We start from the raw sequence: 26081 nt of genomic DNA on the forward strand, positions 1-26081 counted from the left end.
ATCTCCTGATAGCTAGCTGCATTGACCCTGCCCTTGATAAAACACAGTGGACCAACACCAGCAGCTGACACGGCACCCCAGACCATCACTGACTGTGGGTACTTGACACTGGACTTCTGGCATTTTGGCATTTCCTTCTCCCCAGTCTTCCTCCAGACTCTGGCACCTTGATTTCCGAATGACATGCAGAATTTGCTTTCATCCAAAAAAAGTACTTTGGACCACTGAGCAACAGTCCAGTGCTGCTTCTCTGTAGCCCAGGTCTGGGGAATGCGGCACCTGTAGCCCATTTCCTGCACACGCCTGTGCACGGTGGCTCTGGATGTTTCTACTCCAGACTCAGTCCACTGCTTCCGCAGGTCCCCCAAGGTCTGGAATCGGCCCTTCTCCACAATCTTCCTCAGGGTCCGGTCACCTCTTCTCGTTGTGCAGCGTTTTCTGCCACACTTTTTCCTTCCAACAGACTTCCCACTGAGGTGCCTTGATACAGCACTCTGGGAACAGCCTATTTGTTCAGAAATTTCTTTCTGTGTCTTACCCTCTTGCTTGAGGGTGTCAATAGTGGCCTTCTGGACAGCAGTCAGGTCGGCAGTCTTACCCATGATTGGTGTTTTGAGTGATGAACCAGGCTGGGAGTTTTAAAGGCCTCAGGAATCTTTTGCAGGTGTTTAGAGTTAACTTGTTGATTCAGATGATTAGGTTCATAGCTCGTTTAGAGACCCTTTTAATGATATGCTAATTTTGTGAGATAGGAATTTTGGGTTTTCATGAGCTGTATGCCAAAATCATCCGTATTAAGACAATAAAAGACCTGAAATATTTCAGTTAGTGTGCAATGAATCTAAAATATATGAATGTTAAATTTTCATCATGACATTATGGAAAATAATGAACTTTATCATAATATGCTAATATTTTGAGAAGGACCTGTATATGCTATAAAATAATTTGATGGAGCACTTTTTCATCCATCATCCAAAAATGAAGAGAGCATGGCACAACTAAAAACCTGCCATTACATGGCTGTGCACCTAAACCGACGGACTGGGGAAGGAGAGCCAGAGACCCATGTTAACTCTGAGGCCAGCAGAGATCCACAACTCCGGGGGAATAAATGTGACGATGGGGCAACTATAGGTTTATGAGAAGTCCCGTTTAGTTTGACACGAGCCATGCAGGAAACATCTGGAAGAAAGCTAACAATGCACATCACTATGTTCACATTATTTCCACCATGAAACGCTGTGGTGGCTGCATCATGATATGGGGAGGCTTTTTTTCAACATGGATGGGGAAGCTGGTCAGAAAACCTGCTAGGGGTTGGAAAAGACCTGAGACTGGGACCAGGGTTGACCTTTCCAGAAGGTGCAGCCACCTCAAACATACAACCAGAGCTATAACAGAAAGGTTTAGCTCAAAGTACATTCGTGTGTTAAAATGGCCCAGTCAAAGTCCTACTGAGAATCTGTGGCAAGAGCTTGAGCTATTTTATGTGAAGGTAGAAGAGACCGAAAAAAAAAAAGACTTGCAGCTTTAACTCCAATCAAAGGTTGGTCAACAAGGTAAAGACAATGCATTCCGCACTTTTCAGAGTTTTATTAATTATTATTTTTATTAAAACCGTGTGTCATATCTTTCCACTTTACAATTATGCACAAATCTGTGTTGGTCTATCACATGAAATCTTATAAAAAACTTGAAACTTTAGTGCCTGTGTTAACATACCTTCTTCCCTGCCTGCTTATCCACCATGGCTCCATCTCGGTCGCCCCCAGGTTTGGCCATGGTGCGGCACCTGACTAGCTTAGACGCCTACAGCACAATCGGTTCATCATGCACCTGGGGAGGGAAGACAGAAACAGAAAGGTGAAGGACCTGAGCTCCACCACAGTGTCTTTACAGGAGGGCTGCCATAATAATTATTGAGGCAAACCTAAAGCTCTTGCATCAGGCACAAAGACGAGATTCTACAATCACACGTAAATCTACAATTAAATAACAGTTTCCTTAGGTGGTTTACAAGTTTCACTTTCAACAAGTCTGCCAGTGGCCGAACTGGAGAGGAGGGCGAATGATACTTTCACACGTTGCTGTGGCTTTTTTTTTATCTTTTAGAGCAGCTCAGAAGTCAGGGATTTTTACTGAACTTTCCATTCCACTTCTGTAGACAAACCTTAAAGAACAGTCAGAAAACAACTAGATGAGGCTGCATGAATCACAGCTTTAGGGACTGTTGCGACGTCCCACCCCACACATGTTGTCACTGCTCGTAGTCGTCGATGTAACCAAGCTCTCTCTCTGATGTGGTTCATGACGACGAGAGCAGAGTAGCAGAGTCGACGGAGTGTGACGTGGGCTAACTCCAGAGCGTAAAGTAACCAGCTGAACCTGACCGAGAAGCCGGTAGGACAGCTGTGAGCTAGCTCATCACATGAGGATTGTCCTTTTTAGTCATAAGACCCGCTTCTCCACTTTGAATGAACTTTCCCTTCTTCCATTTTACACTCACACAGTTTCATTAAGCAGAAGTAGTCTCCCTCTCTGCACAATGAAAAGTCCCACAATGAGCTTATTCTAAATTAGGAAACTGAAGAGCTACTGATTAGTTTTTACGCAGCCACCATAATGACTGGGAGAGCCCCTTTACTCAGTCTGAATATAAATCACATCTTCTAACATTTTATGGCTGACAGTTCCTTTTCTAAGAAGCATGACTGTATACTTTTTGTATTTAGTATTCAGAACAAAACATTCAGAGGTCACATTACAATTCATCTCTAAAACCTCTGAGGAAACTCTAACCAACATAGATTTGGTTAAATGACCAAAACTTGACTTTTGAACTGTTTGAATCTAGCTGTGTACCTTAGCTTCTTTTGGCCGAAAGGGACAAAAGGGATTTCTGATGTGGCTAATTAGGTTAATGCAGATATATATATATATATATATATCTTGTTCTTTACGAGCTTGGAGGCCAGCTCACATTCTGCAAGAACAGAGAAAGTTGTTCTTTCACTCAAGGTGGCAAAAACTTTCCGACCAGAACATTTCATACTTCACAATAATTCAAGCGCAGAACTCCCGGGAAGTCCTGATGGGTCCCTCCCACCGCTGTTTAGTCAGCATAGTAACCACGCCCACTTCAGATTTCTGACCAATAAAAGTAATTGTCAGAAAACAGCCTCAATCTGCCAAAGCAGCGCTGCAAGCACAGAACGATATCATTTTATTCTTCTAACCCTGGCAAAGTGAAACAAGTCTATTCATGTGCAATGTGCATTAACATTTTTTATTTTTTTTTTAATTGCAGAGTTCTCCATATTTAGTAATTAAAAACGAACCAATAATGACAAAGACTATCTTTAGTTTCAAGGTTTTTCTCCTCAACACCAGCAGTAGATCTTCCATTAACAATTAACACAGCTCATCTAGATATTTAATTTGGTTTGGGGGGAAAAAAAATGCAGAAAAGCTTAGCTTAAAGTGGCGTTTTTAAAATGTAAATTATAATTTTTAAGCAGCTCCAACTGTAAAATCTCTCAATCTCTGTCTCCTTTACATTTTGTCACATTACAATCACCAACTACAATTTACTTTGGAGATTTTATGTGACAGACCAACACAAAATAGTGCATAATTGTCAAGTGGAAGGAAATGACACATGGTATAACAGTTTTTACAATAAAAATGCAAATAAAATTAAGTGTGGGAGATGCATTTGTATTCTGGCGCTTTTACTCCGACACCCTAAACAAAATCCAGTGCAAACAATTGTTCTCCGACAAACCTCTGAGACCCTGTGTGATATTTTAAATTGTACCATTTAGAGCTTTAGTAACCGAAATCACCTCAAAGTAGGGCAGAGGTTCACCTTCTTGAAGGACAACAATCCCAAACATACGGCAGGTGCTATGCAGAGCATGTTTATGAGGTAAAATGGCCCAGTCAAAGTCCAGACCTAAATCCAATTGAGAATCAGTGCCAAGACCTGCTGTTAACAGAGGTTCTGTATTTAATCTGACTGAATTTGAGCCATTATGCGAAGAAGAATGGAGCTGATACCTCAAAATACTTGAAGCAGAAGTGTGCATCAGCTTCCTTGTACTTCACAACTATGCACTACTTTGTGTTGGTCCTTCACATTAAATCTCCCAAAGGAACATTTAAGTTTGTTGTTGTCTAGGTTGACAATATCTAGATTTCTTTGGTAAAATAATTATCCTGCAAAAGCCTAAGCTGAAAACCATACCTGAAAAATAATGGGAGCATGACCCCGTTGACCTATAGAAATGTTAACAATCAATCTTATGTGTCACAGAAGGGTAAAATCGCCTTTTTTCTTAAAACTAAGCACTGCATTCAGCTGTTGTTTTGAGAATCACAACTGAGGGTCCGTATAATCAGCACAGTCGATGGTGGGATGCAACGCAATCATTTAAAAACAAAAAATAAAAACCAAACATACCAGTGTGGCAGAATAAATCAGAACAGAAGCCAGCGAGGAGATATGTTTAAATGGAAGATCAACACTACCATGAACATCACATTCATACTGGACCACCGTGGGCTTTATGAAGAATGAAAGCAAAAACATAGCAGGTTTAATCTGCTACGGCTTTTATGGCAGAACCATGAACACCAGAGCCACAAAAAAAGGAAATGGCTGCTGACGGCGCCAACATAGTCTAAACAGAGATCATAGATTAAACACCAACTTTTAAACATTTTTTGTAGCTTTTTTTAACTTTCTTTCCAGACAGAAGACGCATACCATGATCTTTTATTGACTGTTTCTGATTAGTGACTAAACACAAAGGCACATGCATGTGCAGGAATCTATCAGGCGTCAGATGTATTTAATCACAATATTGAAAAGTTCTTCTTGCAAATCACTTTGAGTTACCCTGTGTATATGTGGCGCTACACAAAAAACCCATCTTGCCTTGTTGTTTTACTGTTTGACAGAATCCATCCAAGTTTCAGTAAGCACACTGTTCACAACGGCAACATGTTTCGGATCTTTAGTCGAATAACTGTGTGCTGCGGGGGCCGGTCAGTACCAACATCAAGGCCCACCAGAGCTTATTCCAACATACCGTTCCCATGGATTAAAGTCCGTTGATGAGATAAGGTGCAGAGGTAACCCAAACTTTCTCCAGCTTTACCATGATAGAATTATACAGTGCAGTGCTGGCACACCCTCGCATGCTGCTACACACTGCCGGTTAGCTTGCTAAAAGAAGGACAATTTGATTTTCTTTAGCTTAAAAAAAAGCCAAATTTGTCTTTTTGGATAAATATTTGTCCAGTATCAGTGTGGAAACTAAAAGAGCGATACCAGTTACTCATTAAAAGGTATAACTGTCTTGAAACTACAATTAGCAAGATATCAGGGGCTAATCTCAGCAAAAACATCTATTTTCCGATGCATCGAGATGCGATCATGGATGATTTGGGCTAGATTACAAAACATCAACATTTAATTATCAGAAGGCAGAACTCTGAAGCGTGTGACTGTGATATAGAAAGAGAAAAATCACTTTGACAAGATCCATGTCATAAGCAGACCACAGACTTCGTGACAGATAATGTTTTAGCTCTACACTGCCCTGCCGAGGCCAGTGAGCAGTCATTCATTAATCAGCAGACAGCCAGTATGCTGCATCATTGTCATTCAGGCAGCTGAAAAGCAGAACTGAGCAGCTCAGAGTGAGCTTCGAAGTAAAAAAAACTATTCTGTCAGGGGTATTAAAGCAGCATGGACAGGCCACAACCAAACTGAAAAAAAGACAAAACAACAAACGCTAACAGGACTCCAATCTGGCCCAGAAAACGGCGAGGAGGGTGTGACTATAATTACAGAGGTATTTGGGCACTCACCAGTCGGGCATTTATGTTCGCTGCGTTTCATGAGCAGCTCGGGGCTGCGTACGCCCCTGCAAACTCTGCCATTAACCGCAGGCTGTTTCAAGTCCAGATCAAACTCTGCCTTGATAACTGCTAAGGTTCACAGAAACTACAGCTATGATTACCCTAGAACTGGGTCTAGCACAGTGAGAACAACAATTACCTACTCCAATTAATAATAGCAGAGAACATGCAGAATCACCACCAGCAACAAATGCTAGGTGACATATTATGACAAGATGCGACATTAAAGGCACTCAGGATGCCTCGTTTCCTCTCTAACGTGGTAAATAAATAAGCAGGAAGGAAGAAAACAGATTGAATGTCAATGAATGTTTTCTCAGCTATCAAAAAATGGTTTTAACTTGTGAAAAAAAAACTATTAATAGCACAATAAATGGGGAAAAAGAAGGCTGTTGTCAAAGCAAAATGGCTTAAACTATGGAAGAGCATTTTCGCTGAATAAAGGAAAGTACAGGGGTTGGACAATGAAACTGAAACACCTGGTTTTAGACCACAATAATTTATTAGTATGGTGTAGGGCCTCCTTTTGCGGCCAATACATCGTCAATTCGTCTTGGGAATGACATATACAGGTCCTGCACAGTGGTCAGAGGGATTGTAATCCATTCTTCTTGCAGGATAGTGGCCAGGTCACTATGTGATACTGGTGGAGGAAAAAGTTTCCTGACTCGCTCCTCCAAAACACCCCAAAGTGGCTCAATAATATTTAGATCTGGTGACTGTGCAGGCCATGGGAGATGTTCAACTTCACTTTCATGTTCATCAAATCAATCTTTCACCAGTCTTTCTGTGTGTATTGGTGCATTGTCATCCTGATACACGGCACCGCCTTCAGGATACAATGTTTGAACCATTGGATGCACATGGTCCTCAAGAATAGTTCAGTAGTCCTTGGCAGTGACGCACCCATCTAGCACAAGTATTGGGCCAAGGGAATGCCATGATATGGCAGCCCAAACTATCACTGATCCACCACCATGCTTCACTCTAGGCATTCAACAGTCTGGGTGGTACGCTTCTTTGGGGCTTCTCCACACCGCAACTCTCCCGGATGTGGGGAAAACTGTAAAGGTGGACTCATCAGAGAACAATACATGTTTCACATTGTCCACAGCTCAAGATTTGTGCTCCTTGCACCATTGAAACCGACATTTGGCATTGGCATGAGTGACCAAAGGTTTGGCTATAGCAGCCCGGCCGTGTATATTGACCCTGTGGAGCTCCCGACGGACAGTTCTGGTGGAAATAGGAGAGTTGAGGTGCATATTTAATTCTGCCGTGATTTGGGCAGTCGTGGTTTTATGTTTTTTGGATACAATCCGGGTTAGCACCCGAACATCCCTTTCAGACAGCTTCCTCTTGCATCCACAGTTAATCCTGTTGGATGTGGTTCGTCCTTCTTGGTGGTATGCTGACATTACCCTGGATACCGTGGCTCTTGATACATCACAAAGACTTGCTGTCGTGGTCACAGATGCGCCAGCAAGATGTGGACCAACAATTTGTCCTCTTTTGAACTCTGGTATGTCACCCATAATGTTGTGTGCATTTCAATACTCGTACTCGTCTTCCGCTTTATCCGGGACCGGGTCGCGGGGGCAGCAGAATCAGCAGAGACGCCCAGACGTCCCTCTCGCCAGACACCTCCTCCAGCTCCTCCGGGGGGAGCGCAAGGCGTCCCCAGGCCAGCCGAGAGACATAGTCCCTCCATCGTGTCCTGGGCCATCCCCTGGGCCTCCTCCCGGTGGGACGTGCTTGGAACACCACCCGAGGAAGGCGTCCAGGAGGCATCCGGTATAGATGCCCGAGCCACCTCAACTGGCTCCTCTCGATGTGGAGGAGCAGCAGCTTTACTCCGAGCCCCTCCCGGATGGCCGAGCTCCTCACCCTATCTCTAAGGGAGTGCCCGGACACCCTACGGAGGAAGCTCATTTCAGCCGCTTGTATCCGGGATCTCGTTCTTTCGGTCATGACCCAAAGTTCATGGCCATAGGTGAGGGTAGGAATGTAGACCGACCGGTAAATCGAGAGCTTCGCTTTTCAGCTCAGCTCTCTCTTCACCACAACGGACCGGCACAGTGCCCCCATTACTGCGGCAGCTGCACCGTTCAGTCTGTCGATCTCCCGCTCAATTCTTCCCCCACTCGTGAACAAGACCCCGAGATACTTAAACTCCTCCACTTGAGGCAGGAACTCCCCTCCAACCTGAAGAGGACAAGCCACCCTTTTCCGGTCGAGAACCATGGCCTCGGACTTGGAGGAGCTGATCCTCATCCCAGCCGCTTCACACTCGGCTGCGAACCACCCCAGTACATGCTGTAGGTCTTGGCTAGAGGGGGCCAGCAGGACCACGTCATCTGCAAAAAGAAGAGACGAAATCCTCTGGTCCCCAAACCAGACCGCCTCCGGCCCTTGGCTGCGCCTAGAAATCCTGTCCATAAAAGTTATGAACAGGACTGGTGACAAAGGGCAGCCCTGCTGGAGTCCAACATGCACCGGGAACAGGTCCGACTTAGTGCCGGCAATGCGAACCAAACTCCTGCTCCGCTTGTACAGAGACCGGGTGGCCCCTAGTAAAGGGCCCCCGATTCCATACTCCTGGAGCACCCCCCACAGGGCATCACAAGGGACACAGTCGAATGCTTTCTCCAGGTCCACAAAGTACATGTGGACCGGTTGGACAAACTCCCATGATCCCTCGAGTACCCTGTAGAGGGTATAGACCTGGTCCAGTGTTCCACGGCCGGGACGAAAACCACATTGCTCTTCCTGAAGCCGGGGTTCGACTATCAGCCGGACTCTCTTCTCCAATACCCTTGCGTAGGCCTTACCAGGGAGGCTGAGGAGTGTGATCCCCCTGTAGTTGGTCACCCTTCTTATGTAGGGGGACCACCACCCCAGTCTGCCAATCCAAAGGCACTGTCCCCATCCGCCACGCAATGTTGAAGAGGCAGCCCCACAACATCCAAAGACTTGAGGTACTCAGGGCGGATCTCATCCAACCCCGAAGCCCTGCATCCGCATAGCTTTTTAACCACCTCGGTGACTTCAGCCCGGATGATGAAAGAGTCCAACTCCGAGTCCCCAGCCTCTGTCTCCACCAGGGAACGCGTGATGGCAGGATTAAGGAGATCCTCGAAGTACTCCTTCCACCGCCCGATAATGTCCCCTGTCGAGGTAAGCAGCTCCCCACCCCCACTGTAAACAGTGTTGGCGAAGCACTGCTTCCCCCTCCTGAGGCGCCGGACGGTTTGCCAGAATCGCTTCGGGGCCAACCAGTAGTCCTTCTCCATGGCCTCACCGAACTCCTCCCAGGTCCGAGTTTTTGCCTCTGCCACCGCCCGGGCCGCAGCACGCTTGGCCCCACGGTAACCGTCAGCTGCCTCAGGAGTCCCACAAGCCAACCACAGCCGATAGGACTCCTTCTTCAGCTTGACAGCATCCCTTACTGCCAGTGTCCATCACCGGGTTTGGGGATTGCTGCTGCGACAGGCACCGCAGACCTTACAGCCGCAGCTACGGGCGGCAGCATCGACAATAGATGCGGAGAACATGGTCCACTCGGACTCTATGTCTCCAACATCCCTCGGAATCTGGTCAAAGCTCTCCCGGAGGTGGGAGTTGAATACATCCCTGGCCACGGGTCTGCTAGACGTTCCCAGCAGACCCTCACTATGCACTTGGGCCTGCCAAGTCTGTCCGGCTTTCCCCTCCACCAGCGGATCCAACTCACCACCAGGTGGTGATAAGTGGACAGCTCAGCCCCTCTCTTCACCCGAGTGTCCAAAACATGCGGCCGAAGGTCTGATGATACAACAACAAAGTCGATCATTGACCTCCTGCCTAGGGTATCCTGGTGCCAAGTGCACTGATGGACACCCTTATGTTTGAACATGGTGTTCATTATGGACAATCCGTGACTAGCACAGAAGTCCAATAACAAAACACCACTCGGATTCAGATCGGGGAGGCCATTCCTCCCGATCACGCCTCTCCAGGTGTCACTGTCGTTTCCCACGTGGGCGTTGAAGTCCCACAGCAGAATAATGGAGTCCCCGGGAGGGGCACTATCCAGCACCCCCGACAGGGACGCCAAGAAGGCCGGGTACTCCACACTACCACTCGGCCCGTAGGCCGAAATGATAGTCAGAGACCTATCCCCAACCTGAAATCGCAGGGATGCGACCCTCTCATCCACTGGGGTAAACCCCAACACTAGACGGCTGAGCTGGGGGCGACAAGCAAACCCACCCCAGCCCGCCGCCTCTCCCCGTGGGCCACTCCAGAGTAGAAGAGAGTCCAGCCCCTCTCGAGGAAATGGGTTCCAGCGCCCACGCTGTGCGTGGAGGCGAGCCCGACTATTTCTAGTCGATATCTCTCGACCTCCCGCACCAGCTCAGGCTCCTTCCCCCCCAGCGAGGTGACATTCCACGTCCCTAGAGCCAGCCTAAGCATCCGGGGATGGGGCCGCCGAGGTCCCCACCTTCGTCTACCGCCCAATCCTCTTTGCACCGGTCCCTCACGGTTCCCCCTGCAGGTGGTGGGCCCCCTGGGGGATGGTCTCGCGTCTCTCGTTCAGGCTTGGCCCGGCCGGGTCCCGCGAGGAGCAACCCAGCCACCAGGCGCTCTCCGACGAGTCCCGACCCCAGGCCTGGCTCCAGGGTGGGACCCCGGCTCCGCCATACCGGGCGACGTCACGTGCCTCGATTTTGTAGTCATCATGATATTCAATATTTTGAGCAAAACTGTGCTCTTACCCTGCTAATTGAACCTTCACACTCTGCTCTTACTGGTGCAATATGCAATCAATGAAGACTGGCTACCAGGCTGATCCAATTTAGCCATGAAACCTCCCACACTAAAATGACAGGTGTTTCAGTTTCATTGTCTAACCCCTGTAATTACCTCATTTGTCCCTGCAAAAGTAGTCATGGGTCAGTTACCAGTTTTAAAAAAGGTACAACAAGCTTTCAAACAGTTTGATTGCCAAAACGGCTAACGTTTTCTGTTATACTGTTCATATGGTTCAAGTCCTTTGAACACGCCATAATGTAGCACAGCCCCTCCCCCCCTTGTTGCTGCACATGGCTGGTCAAGCTGGCTGAAAGAAGGCTATTGAACTTTTCCTCTTGTTGCAACAAAATACACATTTTGCTGATAGCAAATATTTCTGCTCGCCAATAGGGCTGCAACTAACGATTACTTGGCTAATCAATTAATCTGTTCACTATTTGTTTGATGAATTAATTAATTATCCGATAGCATAAGGTGCCTAATAGGAACTCAAAACTGCAATAATCAACATGTTTTAACAGTTTAGTAGTACGAATACTTTTTAACTAAGAACAATTAGACCAAATTACACATTTTTATTTAAATTACTGCAGTGTTTGTAAAAAAACGTTATTCTGTCAGAATCGCATACCTGCACATGTCTAGTCAAAACACCTCGTTATAAATCTAGGAATGCGGTCCACTTCCCCACTTTTTGCAGCACACTGCCTTCCAGCTGGATGAAAGAAAGCTACTTAACTTATCATTTCCATGTAACAAAGACCAGAAAAACATTTGAAGTCATTGTGTCTGTGCAGTGGACTAAATCTAGCAGGTTTTTGTTCCGCTGTATTTGTGCTCAACACTACATATGATAATGTTAGAAAACACATACATGTAATTCTAATATCCAGTGTGTTCTTTTAGCAGCAGCAGAAATGTGTTGCTTTCCTGCCTCAAATAAAAGCAATCAGATAAAGTGAGGGTTGGATGATATTAGGAAAACATGAAATAACGTTGCATGTTTTCCAATGTTGCAATGACGACGCACACACCAAAACAGCGTTGATGTCGTTCTGCTTTGGGTTCATTTAAATAAAAATACACCTCAGAGAGTGAGCAGCTGATCCAGCAACTGGGGGAAAAAAAAGTAATTCACCATCTCAACAGCAACATTTTATTGAACCAACTGGTCTAGTAATACAACAACTTAGTTGTTGTTTCTTTATGACCTAACTGGGACATCTTAATGCGCTCCTATATCATTTTATTCTGCATTAAAACAACAAGCAGCACCACATATATAACCATCATTGAGTCTGAACGCATGGTACTTATATAATTAGCACATATTTATTGTAGTTAAAGGAGTTTTTTTTTTTACAATACTGATATTGTGTGAGTGATAATTCAATAATAAATACACTATATATTGCAGCCTTTCACAAAAGTTTTGTTTTTATTTTTTTAATTTGTGCTTAAATAGCTTAAATCATTTTTTTTTGTAGGTACCATACAGTAAAATCTTATACCTGCCAATGCCAAGTAAATACATTGTACTTAGGCTGTACATTTTTTATGCAATTAAGTCTGAAAATGTTGATTATTTATTTTAAGAAATACATAAATATTCATTTTGTATTTTCTTAAATTGGTCCTATTCTTGTATTTTTGCGATGAGAAAAAAAAAAGAGATTCTGAACAGTAACGAGGATTTTGGATAATCATGCATTACCTTTTATGATGCAACCTGTAACAATGTGACAGAAAAGTATCGTCTGATTAATTCATAGAAATATTTTGTTTTTGCAGTGTTTGTTTAGATTGCTTTCTGTCCTGCACAGCAAGCAAGGCTCAATTTAACCTGCTGCTACATTTTACAAATTTAATATACATTTTCTAAAATATCCTCTTCATGCTTGGACATGACCGCTAGTTGGAATAAAAACTAGGAGCCAGACTTTTTTTTTTATTTTTTTTTTTATTGTAAACATCCACTGGCAGTGACTGCAGTAATGTTAAATGCACTAGCAGCATGGCTGCTCCTTCTGAGACGCAGATGTCTCTGTACTTATTTATAACACGATGTTCTTGCAATCTAACTCCACTGGTTCCCGACTAACAACAATAACAGGCATTTCCCTATAGTGCTGTAGCATGTTGGCCCTGATGGTAGACTGGGGAGCGGTGCATGTCCTTGCTTGGTTGTAGAGGTTTAGGGAGGCGGGGTAAGAGAGGTGGTGGGGATGCTGGTGTATGCTGAAAGGGAGGGGGGTGGAAAGCGTGCAGTGTTTTAAATAGGATGGATGGAGAGCACACGAACATTACGGTAACCTGATCCACCGACTGCAGGATGGGGTAGGGAGGGAAGAAGGCTAAGAATAGCGCTGAGGCTGACACACAGCTCGCAGAGTGCGTTGCCCCCAGCAGCAGCAGCAGCAGCCGCAGAAACGCTACTCCACTACATCTTCCAGAGCGCTGCCTGCTGCAAGCTCTCACACACCATGTGGAAAATACATGTGATATTTCCCCCCCCTGTTCTCCCATGTGGTTGCACTTAAAACAAGCTGCAAAAAGCATCACTGGTTCAAAAACAATCATTAGTGAGCTAAAAGTAAGTCAATGCTCTGCAAATATCTAAAACAAAATATAATATATATATATATATATATATAATATAGATACAGGGTCAGATTTTACACCAGAAGGCAGGAAAATCTGTAAAGTGCTCAAGGAGACCCACTACGCGTGCTGCAATGATAAACAGCCAGTCACGTGGTAGTGGTCCTTCTGCTACCAGGCTAAATGATGGGGGAGGTCTCACTCAGCTGCAAATGCACTCCCAGCCTTCATCTCTCTCCTCCTCCTCTTCCCACCCTGACTGCGTAATGAGAAGCAGGACAAAGCCAGACGCAAAGGCACGATTATGGAGACTGAGGGAGAGGGGCGCTGGAGGAAACAATAACCAGCAAGAAGCTTGAGGTTTTAGAAATAATCCAAGGTGAACAAATAAAATATCAGAAGTCAAGTCTAATGATTTTTTTAATACATGATTATACGATGGCACAATAATAACATCTTTAGAAGATATTAATGCCTAATGGACATAATGTGAAGGATGTTCTTATGGTTCGGTCTAACATGCACACCTATGCAAGCCTGAAAAGGAGTGATTAAACATGCACCACGAGAACAGAAGATTCGCCCACAAAAAACTGACAACCGATGAATAATCATTAACTAATCCTGAAAAATATTTACAGATTAACTAATGATTAAAATAGTCATTAATCGCAGCCCTACATTGAAATGATTACTGCATATAATCATTGATCCAGTTGAAATTGTGTTTTTTAATGTATGGCCATGTTAACATCTAGGAAGTGTTGTTCAGGTAAAGACGAGATGTAAGAAGGAGACAGAAGCTGCTCCATGTGCGCTCTGAAGGTAAACCAATCGTAGTTGGTTCACTCTAAATGACAAGAATATCAAGAAATTTATGAAAATGACCAAAATATACTTGGACAAGTGTACTTGTACTGTTGCTTTTTCTGTACATTTATTTTTATGTGTGTTCTTTCATTTTATAATGGGACTGTTAAAGTGTGCTGCATTGACTGCTGAAGAGTTGCAAGTTTTAACTGACTCATGATAAAAAAAATATATTTGTTCAATTAGAAAATGTGTATTGGATTACCTGCAGTCTTCATTGTATTTTTATATCTACCATATATCACCGATATCAGTGTTCTTTACATTTTTTTTAAGATAAATTGCTATTTATAAACATCATTGCAGCAATTACTTCCTGAAATATTGTTATAATTCTGAGGCCTTGTCGCACACCTCTATACAAGACAGTTACTCTGACAGGAAACACTTGAAATGTTCTCCTCTCTGTGCAAGTTTCACACAGGAAGATCATTAGCGTTGCACCACCTCCTTCCTCCATCTCCCTTGTAAATAAGCATAGGTTTCTCTGCAGATCACTAATCAATCCAAACATGAGAATGGTTTCAAGATTTATGAAAAATAGCCTTTGCATAGGCTGCTACGATGCTTTTGGGATTGGGGTTGTTTTATGACAGACATTCGCCAAAAATATTTGGAATTGCTTTAATGGAAGAGCTGTCTGCAGGCAGAAACCATACATCTGAGAAGTCACACGGGAATATTAATGTTCACACAAGCAGTTTTCTCTACCTTTGTGGCTTCTTTGATTACAGTCATTTTGTTCTCCTGCCTTAACCGTGCACCATGTTAAAAGGCCAAACATTTAAAAAGGAGCACGTTAAGTGCAGCTCTACCCTTGTTACTGGCTCGTCTGAACTGAGGCCATATTTCGACATGGACAAACAAACAGAAAAAGACAGCGGATGCCTCAAGGCGTATGTTCACCTCTCGCTACCCTAACCCCACACAGACAAAACACGCCCCATCCAACCAGGGTGTCTGTCCTTCGCTCCCAGTTTTATTTTGTTTTTTTGGTTGTGTAAACAAACCAGCCATATTACAGAAAATAGAGAGAAGGCTTTGGTTTTAAACATGAGAAAAGCCTGAAAACGTCAGCAATCCACCACACCAGTAAAATGCAGCGAACACTCTGAACCTGAACAGAACTTGTCATTTAGTTGCCCTAATGGTCCTGCTGTTAAAACCAAAACATTTCAAATTGTACAAGCATACAAGACCAATTCTAAAGCTGTTTAACCTCCTACAAATAGTCCTACTTTCTTTTTTGGATGCAAAACAGAACGTTAAACAGTTTTACAGCCTTATCCATCACTTAAAAGCTTCCATAAAAAGCAGGAACAGCTTGGTCTCCGGGGAGAGGTTCCACACATGGTTTGTACATAAATCTAAAGTATCATAAAACGGCCTAGTGTTTGTATGCGAGATGCAGAGATAGGGTTAACTTCGCTGCCAGTGGAATAAAAGGACAAAAACACGCCCATTTAACCGGTCAGAGAGTCTGAAAGCCTTAAGAAGCCTACCGGCGCAACTCTGAATGTAGGTTAATGATCTGATACCCAAGCACAGGACATGAACAATGAAGCTTTTACTGCTGATTATATGTTAAAGGAAGAGGGCGAGAGAGAGGGACGGAGGGATTAGAGCAAAGGTTAGACCCGAGGCGTGGGTCCAGGTCCTATACCCACCACAGCAGCAGGACCTGACCCAACCAATCACTGGAGATCTTTTCCTACATTCTTGTATTCTTGTTATTATGAAAAGAAAGAGGCAGTGTTGTGGGGAATAGATAACACATTTCATTTTATTACTGATGCAGCAATATCACTATAAATACTAGCAAATTATTTAAAGGAGCCAAAAAATACAAAACATGAAATATAATCATGAAACGATATTCGGAAAGGATTGTTTTCGTGACAAAAGATTTTCCTAAGGGATTATGTGGAATGGATAACAAGTTTTTGCACCCATCCAACACCAATAAATAAAATGGATGTAGCAGCAAGCACCTTTACTACCATCTACGCAGATAACGTGGGGGAACTCCGTGGAAGTAAACACAGGTAGGCAGGACTGATATCTCCTTACCCACCAAAAACAGCAACACTTATTGCTCCTGGATTATGAAACAACTGAATTTCTTGATTCGAGCGGAGCAACATCCTCACAACTGAAGGGTTTGAGTTTGTGTCACGGTTATGACCGAGAGCTTGAGCAAAGTTTGCAGCCAGACCACTGAGGAGACTGCGGGAGTTGTCTGCAAGTATAAAGTTTATCATCAGGTAAGAAAATGCTTCGTTCTACCAATAAATAGCTGGAGCAGCATTGTTTTCTTTCAGAGTGTCTGAGCAAAATGGAGCAGATATGGGAAGAAACTTGTGCCATCAGAAACTGAATTTGAATTTCTCAGACTGAATATGTATTTGTGTAATTTGAAATTAAACACATTGATTTGAAACTGAATTTATTGGTTTGAAAACTGAATTTAATGGTTTGAAACTGAATTAATTTGCATTGACAATGTATTTCGTTGTTTTGAAAATTCAGTTTGCCTACTTTCACTTTCAGTTCGAAAATTCAATTTCAGTTCTAAAATTCAGTTTTTTGTGTCACACATCCGGGTCCTTGAGGATAGACTTAGATTAATCAAACACAGATTCATCGATTTACGTTTCACATCAGGTTAAACTTCCTTTACGGCATGTTGAGCTGGAACAGTGCAGCATACATGAGCTTAGCGGATGTCCATCACCAAGTCAAATGACCATCTATAAGAAATCATGTCAACAAATGATGGTCAAACAGCAACACTTATGCTACCTGTAGCTATTAGCTAAACATGCCAGATTAGCATGGTGCGGCCGGTGTTATGTCGGTCTGCGTTTCCCCTGCCTTTACCTCAGCGTAACTTATGTTGCCTAGCAACAGTGATAGCGTGAAGCACAGAGCTGTGAAGCCGAACAAATGGAGCCCTAATGGCTTGTTTTCTTGTTTTATAAACTTGTTCATTATTCAGCCATTTAAATTGTTAAAGTTTTGTGTTCATAGATAAAAAAATATATATATAAAAATCTATTCGTAAATCTATTTGTAAAAATGTAACAATTTCAACACTAACATATTAACTTTAGGAACAATGTATAAATCAGTTTATTTGTAGAGCATAAAAATAAAACCAAACATCAACATTAGATTTCATCTGACTGAATTATATCTGTGTTTAACTTCCATCCATTTGGGAAACCCAGCAGGAGCTTGAAAACAACGTTCCGGGAGTCAGTTGTGAGTCCGGTGTCAGGGCAGCAGAAGCGGACGTCTCCGAACACGTCGGAGAACGTGTGGAATTAAGCAAAATCTTGATAAACCGAGCAGATATTTTAGGTTTACACAGCTACATTCTAGTCTAAAAACAAGTTCATTTTGTTTCACAGAAAGCGCAATATATCCAACTTTGTTCACAGCTTTTCCTTCTCCTCCAGGCTTTGCTACTTCCGTTAGCACAATCTACTTTAACCTGCAATGAATCATGGGATAGGGTGGCCCACGAAGGATACACCGGACCCATCCTTCATATCTGGGGAAAAGAAGGACGCATTTGTTGGACCTATTTGGAGGAGCCTGCGAAGCTGTAGACTTCATTGCCTCACAATGACGTAATCGGCCAACAAATGTGTCCTTCAAAGAATGCAGCCCCTCAATTTGGACACAGCAATAGTGAATGACATCCGTGAATCGGTGAATCTGTGTTTGATTAATCTGTGGCTTCAAGGACCCGGATGTGTGACACAAAAACTGAATCTTAGAACTGAAAGTAAAAGTAGTGAAACTGAATTTTCAATTCAACAAAATACATTTTCAGAGCAAATGAAGTCAGTTTCAAACCATCAAATTCAGTTTCAATTAAATGAAATTCATTTTCAAACCAATGCATTTAATTTTAAATTACACAAATACAGATTCAGTCTGAGCAATTCAAATTCAGTTTCTGATGGCACAAGTTTCTTCCCATAAACAGAGAACTCCAGATGTTGTGAATGAGGCTAATTATGAGGAAAATAATGATACTTGCAAAATCACTACACAACTCCCTGATATAATCTGAGTTATTCTACTTGTGACACTTTTTTGGAGAAATGGGAGGGCTGTCGCCATAGTAACAATGCTGGTCAGAACTGGAGCAGAAATTAAAGATCTAAACTTGATGCTCCAAGAACTTTCGTGTTTAAATCAGAGTTTAGTCACAAGCATCATTCTGACTGGGGAATGTAACATTATCAATTTCTGGTAAACTGTGACGCCATTCTCAGGTGCCCTGTGGTTGCCTTTTTGTCTTTTGTGCTTTTTTTTTTTTTTTTTACAGAGATGGAAGTGAATATGAAAATTGTGAGCTACAAGCCTGAACATGGTTGAAATCAAAAAGTTGAATACTATGCCTAATGTGATGGAAGAGCAAATAATTTATTCAAAATTATAATCATCAACTCATTACTTTTAAAATAGGCTGCTTCTGTTAAACCACTTTAACTCTAATTGCAGAAGTTAATGGCAACATCAAAGGCCCCAAAAAGGCAAAAACAGCAACTACATCCCTACCAAATAACAACTCTGCACCTCACAGCGTTTCAGAACCACCAGGATTGTTCTGTTAGTTTTTTTCATGAGCAACTATCTGTCTGCTGTTTGAAAAATGGGCTGCGAGGAAAAATGTGTCAGCTTTCATGCTGTCATTCAAGACATGACTACATCTATGACCATCACATCTAATTAGGTTTGATAGGCTGTCAATTCAATCACATGTGCAACTCCTGGTGGCTGGTGATGCGTCAAAACCACAGCGTTGTCTCCAAGTGAGTCTTGGTAGTATGACCAGTGACTAAAACGTAATGAAGCAGGGAGAAATATACACACTAAAGTGGGGTAGAGGTTCTTGGTCTCCAAAACGCTTCAAATATTAAAACATATTCTTATTATTTTCCAAATAACTGGCTAACTTTCTTGGAAAGGGTCTATTTGCCAGTTACAACTGTTTAGCCCTATTTATTTTGAACTATTTGAGCATTTGTAAAGTAAAGTCTTCTGTAAATCTGAGGTAAAAGGTTCAGAAAAGAAAGGCAGACATCCATGTCCAATCTACGCCATGGGATTGACCAGACTCTGTGGCAAAGAGCAGAGTGGAGCCAGTCAGAGTGACGGGTAGAGTAGGGAGCTTTAATATAGAAGGAAGACTGCCAACAAAACAGAGAAAAGAACAAGAAACATACATCTAAATGTGAAATAGAAAGAAAAACACTGCAGAGTATAACGAGGCAAGTAAGGCAGACAACGAGGAGGCAGAAACAGCTGTACTTGCAGTCTGAAGGCCAACAAATGAGGGCAGTTTGTCCATTTTTATGTTTTCAGATCAACGGGAAGAAAAGATGAAAATGAGATTGTGGAAAAACTAAGTACATCTTCAAAACCCTAGTAATGCACAAAATAAGTAAAACCAGGTATGGGTTGATATGAAAATTTGGGCCAATATCGATATCCGATATTAAAATTGCTGTTGCAGCCGATAACCGATATTATATAAATCATATATATTTCCCTACCATTTTGACACCGTAAAAATGTGACCACACTTCTGACTTTGCTTCTCTGCTTCAGTTAAACACCCAACAATCCTGCGATGCATCGCCACTACTCTCACGTGACCAAACAGATATCACATGGCCAGAAACACACACACAAACAGCAACAAGACAGAAATAGACATTGGCGAATTTTACTTATGGGCTTTCATTGATTTGTTAAAAAATGACCACTGTCATGACACCCATGAAGGGATTCCTTTTAAAAAGATAATGGACAGTTGCATTTATATTAATTGTAACATATCAGGCTTTAGCTTCCATAAAATGGTTTTATTTTTTTATGGGAACACTGACACAGGAAAACTGTTAACAAGTTTGTGCCAAAATTAAAGTCAGTTAATAGGGAGAGAAAAAAATGATCAATTTCTAGGTTCTTAGTTTCTGTTGCTTTCAACTTGGATTTAGATATTTTTCAAAGTCTTATCTTCCTATCAGTAAATAAACAGATTTGGATTTCAGCACAGGATTGAAGTCTTTGCTCATGCCTTCAAATAACCAACATATGCAAAAATGGTTCAGAATGCACAGAAATAAAGAAGGGCTAATGTCTGGGGATATACCCCCTCAGCCTGGGTCCAGCATCTTTAAGAACCATAAAGAGACATTTGACTCATAGGAACCTTAATGCTGGGTTATTATTAGGCCTGGTTACTTTGAGCTACTCTCTAAAAGTAAAGAAACTCTCCCCACATTCTTAGAAGCAACCCTAACTGATACGTCCTGGCACCATAGAGTCAACGAGGGCTTATTTTGCTGCTGTGACCAGCAGCTAGTGGCAGCGTCTGTTCCACTGTAGACACAAAGGCAAAGAGGTGAAAGTAAGTTTACATGAGGCTGAAGATAAAATCATTTTCTTTTGAAGCTGCAGATCTAGACAAAGAAAGCTGCGATTTCATCTGCTATAGAGATACTGTAGGTAGTTGGTTCTTCTAAGCTGGTCTAGATGTGTGGCTTTGAAGTCTCTTTTTCACATCAATTCATTTATGAAAACATGAAACCAATGTGTGAAAAGAGCCAAAGACACATGCAGCTCGAACAAAACACTGAACTTTGTAAAAGACAATAGTAAAAGGTCACTTCTACTTAAACATGCTTATGAGAAACAGACAAGGTATTCCCCCCAACTGACTTACTGACCACGACTGTTACATTAGGAATTAGCTGGACATGGGCCTTTTCAACAAGAAATGTTTCCCCACAATGTAAATTAAACTAGTCATTCCAGCCTTACCATCACATCGGATTTTGCTTATTAAAAACTCTTCATCAAGTCGATCCAAAAGCTGGTTAAATCAACCACCAATTAAGGAATCCTGGACCATCTCCAACAATCAAATTAACTACAGAAATGTGGGAATAGCCTGGTTTCTCTATGATTTTAGAAAAAAATAAAAGTCAGTCATAAAAAGGTGGAAAAAGTCACAACAGATCACCAGTCTTTAATTTATTATTTTTTACCACCAATAGACCAAGGCTTAGGTTTCTCATTGGATATCTTCACCAAGAAACAGCTAACGCATGTGCATGTTAGCGGCAAACGATGTCAAGTTTTTTTGTTTTTTTTTACTAAAGATGTTCACATTTTTAAACACTGCAAAACTGTTAAGTTATATAACAATAAACTAACTTGACTGACAGTCAAAGCAATCTGTTTGATTAACACTGAATAAACATGTTAGACTTACAACAAGGTGCCATTTTGTAAGACAAAATTTATGATTTTCTTTGGGATCTGCCGACAATTCTGAGATTTATGAAACATTTTTCAGTGAAAACACGTAAAAGGGCTTTTTAATTATGTTTTTTGCCATTAGGACCACCTTAGAAATAAACAACCATAAAAACAGTGATACATGGTTTGTCTAATCTGGACTAGAACACTCTACAATAATTAAAACTGTAGATTTCTAAAACCTATTTGTGAAAACAAACAAAAGAAAGAGAATTCTTAGTTTTCCCAGAAATATTTGCTTATATTTTGTGTCATCCTCGTATATCACCTCAGCTTGTGGGCTGGTTGCATCTTCACAGGCCTACAGTAGAGTAAAATCAATTATGTTCACTACAATTTCATAACATTTACTGCAGTCTCAGCATCCAACAACTTAAAATAAAATACAATACACTTAAATGCTGATGCCCATTTTAAAAAGGGGGTGGAAACATGCACAGACATGTCTACTGGAGAAAAACCCAATATAATGACAGCATACCGACAGTAAGTAGGGAAGTACCAGCAAACAAAATCCTAAAAAAATCCAGGGTCAGAGTACTGATTAAATCCAGTATCAATAGGCACATGTGTAATTTGTCCCGCTGAGAGGAAATCTTATAAATCCAAAATAGGGCAGTAGGGTTCTCATCGTCAGACAGCATGGCCACCAGCAGAGCCAATGTAAACAGGATATGACTGCCTTCTTTGGCATAAGCAAAGTGAAAGCATCTCAGGACTGAAGAATGCACAAACACCCATTGTCTGATAGTCTTTTTCCATCCTGATGTAACAGCCGGTTATTTTCCCCTCCGTTCATTCATAAAAAGGAATCTCGTCAAGCTTTTTAATAAATAAAAAAATGCTATTAGAGATCAGCAGAGCTCTTCCTGTTCTGTCACCAAGTTGCATTAGGAGTCTTGTAGGGAAGGTCATAAGTTCTCAAACTGTCCGCCTACAGGAGCACATGGCTGATAACCGAGCCGTTACACACCGAGATACTGAACTCAACAGGCTGCATGAAAACAATGTTGTGCATGCATTCATCTGCTGGCAAAGGGCCTGCACATGTGTAATCAACAGGCTCCACCCTCTAACACACAAATGCAAACTCGCTGGGCCTCTTGAAGACGCATTGGGCTGATGAACTGCAGTCAGTCTGGACAGGCTGGACGTTCAAGTCCACCCTGTGGATGTAAAGGCCAACTGAAGTGAAAGTGATGGGGTGGATTTATAAGCAGCTTGAAACAGAGGAAGCAGAATATTTCTGCCACTGTCACATGTTTGTTTTTTTCCACTACCTTGTAAGGTCTTTGTTCTAACAGGCCGAGTTAGAACGATAGAGCAGACTTAACAACTATCCACTGAAGTTCAACAACTCTTACAAAAGGTATTAGTCAACATTTTACATGTTACCTATTATTGGCGATGAACCGTTGCAAAACAGCTTTAATTTAGAAAAAAGTCTTCAGAAAGCACGACCCTTTAAACCTTACGTCTTGTCATTGTCAAACACATGTCCTCAGCTGTTTTGTTTCTCTTCCATCACTGCAGTTTCCATCTTATCCGAACTTTAGTATCTCAGTCACCATGAATATACATATGGTGGGCATCAAGGGCAATCAGAGACCATCCAACTGGCCAGATATATTACTGGCAATCCGAATGTGATTGCATGGCTCTTGGAATATGTTATCCAACAGAATATTGAACCCAGCCAGTCATTTGCAAACGTGACACACTGAGATGATTTCCTTTGGTCTGAGTAGTACAATTAGTTAAGTTTAATGACACGAGCAAAAAATACATCATGAAAACGAGGTAAACTAAAGATATTATTAAGAAATGCAACTTCCAAACAATTTATGATGCCCAGTAAAAAAATAACGCACTAAAATAGTCAGAAACCTTTAGATGATGTCCTATAAAAAAGACTTTCAAAACTAATTTCACAATAAAAGCATTTCCTTTCATTTCAGACGTGCATTTCTTTCTGTTTTAGTCAATGCACGCCAAATTACTCAAGGCTTTATCTTCTTGTAGAGCGACGATGACCGACTAGACACAACTAACATATCATTAAAGCGATTATTTTCCAACACACATCTACGGTAAAGCCAACAATGCCTTAAAGCATGTTTGAAATTCCTTCATTCTCTCTTAGACATAAAAACATGCAGCTAACTGACTGCATAACAGCTGGGTATTTCTGCACCTGCAAAACTGTTAAAAACACAAGCAAGAAAGCATATATTTCATCTAAATTACTCTTGCTGTGGTAAAACCCATCAAGAACCTAAAGCAGATCACATATGGACAGAAAGCTGTTCCAGCTTATATGACTGCCTTTGCATTACAGCACCTTGGTCAAAACTGGATCCACTAAGAGGATTACAATCTGTCTGGACTCTGGAGAGGATGCTGCACATGGAGGCCACAGTATATAATCCAGCTGCTCGTATAGCCAAGTGTTGTATGGAAACGACTTCAAGATAACAGCCTGGATGTTCATGGCCATGTTGTTGTTCAAAAAAGAATCCCTCATTGTTAATTTACACACTTCAGATATAAAAGGACAATTAAACTGTTTTTAGATGGATTTTTTATAGATGAAGCCTCACACATTTAAGTGTTAAGTTCTCCCTCACTGCACCAGTCTGAAGCTCCCAAAGTATCCGTGCTGAACCGAGGCGACTGCGGATCTTGACTCATGTAATTTTCATGACATCACAGAAATTAGAGAAATTTTTCTGAACCCAGATCACTCGAAGCATGAGGGTGGGGTCAGGAAAACGAATACTTGAATGAATCAAATGTTTTCCCAGGTAGATTTACATCTGTGCCAGCTGCAATAAACATTAGACTTTGGTAGGGCTAATATTTAAGACTTAACTGACTTTGCTTCATCACAATAACAGAACCTACACAAAATGTAAAAGGTTAACAATTTTGGCTGCCATGATTATATCTGCAAAAACAAACAGCTAGAAAAAAACAAACATATATGCTTAAAATTCATCATACTTGCCAATAAATCATGCTCATGGTATGGTAGAAGTGGCTGTTTTCATGTTTTTATTAATATTAGAAAGTGTACTTTGCTTTCTGAAGTCTGGGTTCAGGGACGTTACGGTCCAGTGTATGGTGACGCCTTAAAGCTACAGAGCCTAACGAGTGATATGCTCAAAGTTCACCAGGACAGGTTTCATCTGGAACGCTGTGGCAAAGCCAAAGTGCCAAAAAAATCAGAGTAAGAAAAAAATATATAAGCATAGTGGGCAAATATGAAAAGTCCACTAATAAGTCCTTTAGTGCAAGATAAAGTGAGTTAATTTAGCGGAAGGAGACAGAAACCGACAGGAAAGATGTTAGACAGAGCTTTCAAGTTGAAGATTCAGACAGACAAAGACATGACTAATGTTACAGACAGAGATCTTGTCTATTTTAGATATCCAACTACACCATAACAGGTAATATGTAGAAGCACACAGTGGAAGTGATAAAACAACAATTATTGGCATTTTAAACTGTACGTGCAGCAACTATATTGATACCGTTGATGGTTAAAAGGTGCCAATTTGGCATATTTAGGTAAGAGTCTGACCAATGCATTGCTGACGGTCAATTTTCAATTATATTTGAAAAGGTCTAAATGCAAAAATGTACAAAAAACTGAATAGGATTTGTTACACAAAAACACAATTAATCCTCTTTACTGTTTTCGAACTGCTAACCTGATCCTGGACTATGAAATCTTTGCTTTCAAGCAGTGCCCTGCTAGGATGGTAAGGTGGCTGTCAAAAAAAGTTAAGTTAGATAAATTTTGTCCAACGTAGAGCAAGTGCCGCACAAGGCAAATATAAAAGGTTGAGGGGAGTGTCTAAAAACCCACAACAAAGAAAGGATGTGCCCTTCCCATCGGCAATGTAAGAGTCTAAAAGAAGACATCAGATTATTTGCAAAAACGTTTCCACCAAAGTGTCCTTCTTTGATTTAGTAGAGCCCATTGAACATCAATTGTTTTTACATTTTAAAAACAGGGGGAACAATAAACTTATGTGATTTTCAGTCATTTCTGCACACTGCTTTTTGACAATTGTGGCAAAATATGTTTTAAATCCTGCTCTACATCCTAACCTAACAAAGTGGGGTAGTACTACACACAATTGAGGCCGTATATAGCGGCCATAGAAAGCCAACTCTAAATCAAGACAATGCAATTTAGAGAAAATGGTAAGAACAGGTATGTATCGCCATTCTTCTGCCTTTCTACAACGCAGCACAATATTCAGTCCAACTGTAATAGTCATCACTATATAATTGTGTGCTATACCTCAATAGCAAAGGACTGGTTGGATGCATTATTTGGTAGGTTAATACAGTTCCAGTAGCATGCACGCAAAAACATGTTTTTTGTCTGTTTCACTGCTCTCGATGTCCACGCTTCATGTAGATTTTTAGTGGCCAAAAAGCTTACAAAGACTGGTGGAAAATTAAGGACATCCTCATTGAAATATTCAGCAATGGTATCACAATTACATGTTTTACTTGCGCTTTAC

At 41.8% G+C, this 26081-nt stretch overlaps 1 protein-coding gene across 4 annotated transcripts in view; it reads right to left on the bottom strand.

Annotated features, from left to right (window-relative positions):
* ankrd12 (ankyrin repeat domain 12) overlaps positions 1–26081 on the bottom strand; it is a 52403-nt gene that overhangs the window by 17705 nt on the left and 8617 nt on the right. For all 4 annotated transcript variants that reach the window (XR_007038694.1, XR_007038695.1, XM_047368218.1 and 1 more), the window contains exon 2: positions 1726–1839. Coding sequence is in view for 2 of the 4 variants with exons in the window: in XM_047368218.1 (XP_047224174.1) it covers positions 1726–1785 (60 nt within the window). In the remaining 2 variants the exon portion in view is untranslated. The remainder of the gene's footprint in view (positions 1–1725; positions 1840–26081) is intronic.

The sequence above is a fragment of the Girardinichthys multiradiatus genome, chromosome 6 (genome assembly GCF_021462225.1).
Source record: "Girardinichthys multiradiatus isolate DD_20200921_A chromosome 6, DD_fGirMul_XY1, whole genome shotgun sequence".
Lineage (NCBI taxonomy): Eukaryota > Metazoa > Chordata > Actinopteri > Cyprinodontiformes > Goodeidae > Girardinichthys > Girardinichthys multiradiatus.